This window comes from Lactuca virosa, chromosome 8 (assembly GCF_052849685.1).
Source record: "Lactuca virosa cultivar CGN04683 chromosome 8, Lactuca_virosa_CGN04683_v6, whole genome shotgun sequence".
In the NCBI taxonomy this organism is placed as follows: domain Eukaryota; kingdom Viridiplantae; phylum Streptophyta; class Magnoliopsida; order Asterales; family Asteraceae; genus Lactuca; species Lactuca virosa.
The window spans coordinates 78,857,421-78,862,454 of record NC_136433.1 but is presented as its reverse complement, the minus strand read 5'-3'; the positions used below and the strand labels follow the sequence as shown (position 1 = coordinate 78,862,454).

At 38.3% G+C, this 5,034-nt stretch overlaps 1 protein-coding gene across 1 annotated transcript; it reads left to right on the top strand.

The window, feature by feature from the left end:
* Positions 1–403: 403 nt before the first annotated feature.
* On the top strand, positions 404–2,455 carry LOC145130525 (uncharacterized). Its single transcript, XM_079065309.1, has 4 exons — positions 404–616; positions 896–1,426; positions 1,532–1,606; positions 2,318–2,455. The coding sequence occupies exons 1-4, from the start codon at positions 404–406 to the stop codon at positions 2,453–2,455; spliced, it is 957 nt and encodes a 318-aa protein (XP_078921435.1).
* Positions 2,456–5,034: the final 2,579 nt, after the last annotated feature.

The following is a 5,034-nucleotide window of genomic DNA, read 5'->3' as shown; positions in this document are numbered from 1 at the left end:
ACATCAACTCCAATAACCATACTAACCATTCGTGTGCCAACAGAGATGAACCACACGATGAGTATGATGGATACCTTTGTCCTAGTGAAGAAACCTATCATAGTCATCTCAGTTTTGATAATGAATACGATCTAATGAATGATGATGATGGAAGTCGGCTCAAAATTTGAAAATATGGTTGATTTTAGGAGAGCTTTGAACCACTTTGCAGTCACAAATGAGTTTAACTACTACATTCTGAAAAGTGACCCGACATGATTCACAACAAGGTGTTGGAGAATTCATGCTTCTATTACAAAAGATGAAGTTACCTTTGAAGTAAGTGTATACCTTAAGTTATATTTAACATGCTATATATTAAAAGTATATTTATGTTTATTTAAGTTTTTTTTAGGTTAAGAAAATGGTAGAAGTACATACTTGCACCCGAAGCAACAAGGGTGGCAATAAGCGTGCCACTCAAGGTTGGATTGCTAATGTAGTAACTGACAAGTTGAAATCTGATGGGGATGTCTCTCCATATGAGCTTAGAAATTGGATTACGAAAACTTACAATGTTGATGTGCCGTACCTAAAAGTTTTAGAGGGAAATAACAAGCTTATACCGATATGTATGGTAAGTGGGAAGACTCTTTCATGAAGATGGATGAATTTAGAGAAGAACTATTAATTACAAATGAACGAAGGAAGCGTTGTTGAAATTGACTATGATATAGTTGGTGGAAAGAAACTCTTCAAAATGTTTTTTTTATTTGTTTAGCAACTTGTTCTAGAGGGTTTGTTGCTGGTTGTCGTCAGCATATTGGTCTTGATGCTTGTCATTTAAAAGGAAAGTTTAATGGTGTACTAGCCGCTACAACTGGTATTGACGGTAACAATTCTATCTTTCCAATAGCATATCACACAATCATGGATATGGTTTCTTGAATCACTCAAAAAATCAATTGGAACACCAAATGGTCTTGTTATCTCATCGGACATGCAAAAAGGGTCAGAAGTAGCCATGATGAATGTTTATCCTAATGTTGAGCATAGAGAATGTATAAGGCACTTTTATAGCAACTTCAAGAAACACTTTCGTGGTGACTTCTTTAATACCAAACTATGTCCTACCAAGCATGACAGATTATTAAAGGAAATTAGTGATAAAAATGAAGATGCCATTGCATATCTAAATACCCACCACAAAAAAATATGGAGTAGAAGCAAGTTTGGTACTACTTCCAAGTGTGATTACATCACTAATAGTATTTCAGAAACATTTAATTATTGGATTGGTAAATTGTGCTATAAACCCGTGCTTGATCTCCTTGACGCAGTTAGGGAAAAGATTATGAGACGGTTTGATAAGAAAAGGAATTTAGTGAATACATGGAATTGCGTATTGGTTCCTATTCCTCAAAACCATCTCAACAACATCGCTATTGTAAGCATGTTAAATAATTCAGTTGAATGACTATATTTGTTTTAGTTTTTACTTCAAATAATACATATATATCTAAAATATATATGTTTTTAATTTTTCATATAGAACTTGGGTGAATATGAAGTCACTAGAAGTTGTAAGAATCAAGCTGAAGTGAAGTACAAGGGAGCACGTTGGGAGGTCAACCTAGATGAAATAAAATGTAGTTGTCGACTATGGCAAGTTCAAGGCCGACCATGTGTACATGCATAAGTTTTTATTGCTTTTACAAGGGATGCTAACTGGGACAAATATGTTGATCCCTATTTCACTATAGAGAACTTTAAGCTGCATATGCTTTTCAAATTGCTCCGATGCCCGGACAGGATCAATGGGCGCAAAAAAATGGGGAGAAAATATCACCACCTATTATCAAACGCCCACCTGGCCGACCAATAAAAAATAGAATTAAATCATCATATGAGTCTAAAAGAAGGCACAAGTGTCCATGATGTGGAGAGTATGGACACCATGAAAAGACATGTAAAAATCTAGCATCTCAAAGTTTCGATCGAAGTGAAACATCCACATCTAAAAGGTTACTCAAATTTCTATTTTTTTTCATTAAACGGCAACAATAATAACAATGAAAATAAAATTTTTATTCATTTTAGGAGATGTGGAAAGAATACAAACTCGCCAGGCGGTTTGGGAGTTTCGGGGTCTACATGAAAAGGATCGTGAATTAGTTTGTCCTTTTGACAATCCTGTTAGCTTTAGTTGCAAATGTTCTTAATTAGGGTTCAGATTATTGGATTTTTTGTTAGTACGTGACATAAATAAATATTTTGATATAGTTTTTCTTCATAGATTTGCATTTGTTGTCAAAATTGTATATATGGTGACTTACAGGGACCATTTCTACAACAACAAATTATGTACAAGGGCTATAACTGTACTTTAAAGTCCAGGGACCAAACTGTAGTAATTGCAAATTTAAAGTCCAGGGACCAAACTGTAATAAGTGCAAATTTACAGTGCAGGGACTAAACTGTAATAACTGGAAGTTAACAACATGGGTCAAAATGTAATTAATGAAAAAGTTAAGACAACAGGGAAAAAACTATAACTAGTGCAAAATTTAAGATAAGCCAGATTAAATTGTAATTAATTCCAAATATATACTTTAACGACCAAAATTGTAAATATTACAATTAAAATGTACATAGACCAAAACTATAGCTATTGTAATTAACATCTAGATCAACGTTACTCAAATCAGACCCATGAAGAGTTGTCACTTTTGGTCGCACCTTCAGAGACTTTTGGTCAAAATCTATATTTAAGTTGTTAACAAATTGGTAGCCTTTAGAAGTTGATTTGTCACCACAAGATGTGGAGACTTCTTGTTTTAAGCTGAAGGCTAACCTCTTGGCACTGTCGTAAGTGGTTGGTCGAAAAGTTGTGACCAATCCCTCTATGGGTTGAACTAATCCCCAAATGTATAGCTTCACATTTTTGTGCTCAGTGGTCATAAAACTGGGACAGAGAGTTGCTATATCATTAAATCGGTTGGTGTAGGTTATGATGTCAACATCGATCATGGTTGAGTTCCACAACTCTTGTTCCAACTTCTGCATCTCCTCTCGAGGACAATACTCCTCGATCATAATTTGCTTAAGTTCTCGCCAAGGCAAAGAGTTTGCATTGGCGATTCCCAGAGTCTTGGTGTGACCATTCCAGCAGGACAACACTGCATCCATAAAGGTGCAATCAGCCAACTTCACCTTACTCTCCTCAGCACAAATACCGATTTCAAAAGCAAATTCGATCTTCTCCATCTATCATGTGAGTCCTACGACTCCCTCATTTCCATAAAACATCTTAGACTTGCAGTTCATGAAGTCCTTATAGGTGCAATCCCTTAGAGCATCTCGGTTGTTCCCTTAGGAGCTATCACCTCCTACTCCCAATCCAAATCATGTGTTGGGTTGGCTTCGAAATCTTCCATAGCATTAGCAACGTGCTGCACTACCAATGCCTCTAAGGATCGATGTTGAGTCCATAGGGGCGGCATCCTAAGTTGATTGAGCATCTTGGTTTGGACGGGGTCCGGGGTAGACCTAGTAAATATTGGTGATGCCATTTCTTGGTTCTAAAGTTAGTATCGAGATGCAAGTTAGTTGTTTGCATTCGTGTATGTGTTGCTTTTGTGGGAGTGGTTATGACGTAGTGAGTTATTGTTAGTGTTAGTCAAGCAATACGGTAATAACACATAAATACAAATTTTATACAACCCTAGCATTTTACATGCATCATATCATTTTTACAAGTTAACCACTAAAAGATGTGGTTAGTGTATGAAAATATTTACAAAAGAGAAAGTACATTATCACTTGCTAGCTTTTTAGAGTACACTAACCCAAAAATGTATATATGTCTATCCTAGCCCATCATGTTATGGAAACTTACAACCCAAAATATACAATCAAGAGTGCAATCAGCTGCACTAACTATCTATACACAAAATCCCCCCAATTATCAGAAAAAGAGATCATCGCCTCTTCCCTCTCGCCCTGTTGCTCCAACCTATCGGTGTGACTAACAACCTCCTCTATCACCTACCGCTGAAAATGCACCTCATCACGAGCCTCCTGTAGCTGATCTTGTACCAGTAGGATCCGTATCTCAACTATGTATCGTTCCTCCTCCACATAATCCACCCGATCATTCAACCATCTTAGTGCCACCCTTAATATAAAGAGCTCAGAGTCCAAGGCTCCTATGCATTCGGAGTGCTGAGCAGTCTGAGGTACCAAAAATGATAAAACTTGCTCAACTAGGGTCTCCGGGATGGGGGCTAGTGCTGTAGAAGACTCTCCTACCTTGAAACTAATCTTGATATTTACCTCTTGCTACCACATCCTGATTTGTGGCGTCCATGGATCGTCATGGCATGGCTTTTTATTGGTGGTGGGGATGCGGGCCTCTTCCTAGAGGGGATTACTGTAGTCTTCATCGGGGTGGTCTTGACCCGAGTAACAGTAATGCATGGTCGGTATGATCTAGTGAAGGTGCTGCTGGTGGTGAAATCTCCATAGAGGTAGTAGTATCCTTCTCCTCCTCATCCGGTTTGTAGTCAGAGGTGATGTGCTCTTTCTCTGCTGGGGTATAGTCTTCCTCAGTCGGCTCGGAGGAGTCCGAACCATCAGCTCCGTCAGCCTCATCCTCCATGGGCTCTTCCTCAGAACCATGAGAGTGAGCATCGCTGGGACCACTGGGGATGGAGTGTCCTTAGGGTTAGCGGCGTCAAGTACTAGCGTCTCCTCTTGCGGGGAAGCTGTCGTCCAAAATCCCATGCCCGCCATCGCTCTCCGGCAAACCTACACAAGACATCAAATAGGGAAGATGTTTATCAGATGTGTGAATATCAATTAAATACAAATAATATCCAATTATAAGTATGTAATAAATAGTACCCGAAACTCCTGAGTCCTCCTATTAGGTCGTAAATCCTGAATAGTAGTCTCTAAGCCATGAATCCTCAAGCTAGAAAATCTCTAAGCCAGGAATCCTCAAGTGTAGAAATCTCTAAGTCGGAAGAAAAGAAAGAATCACTAAGTATAGTA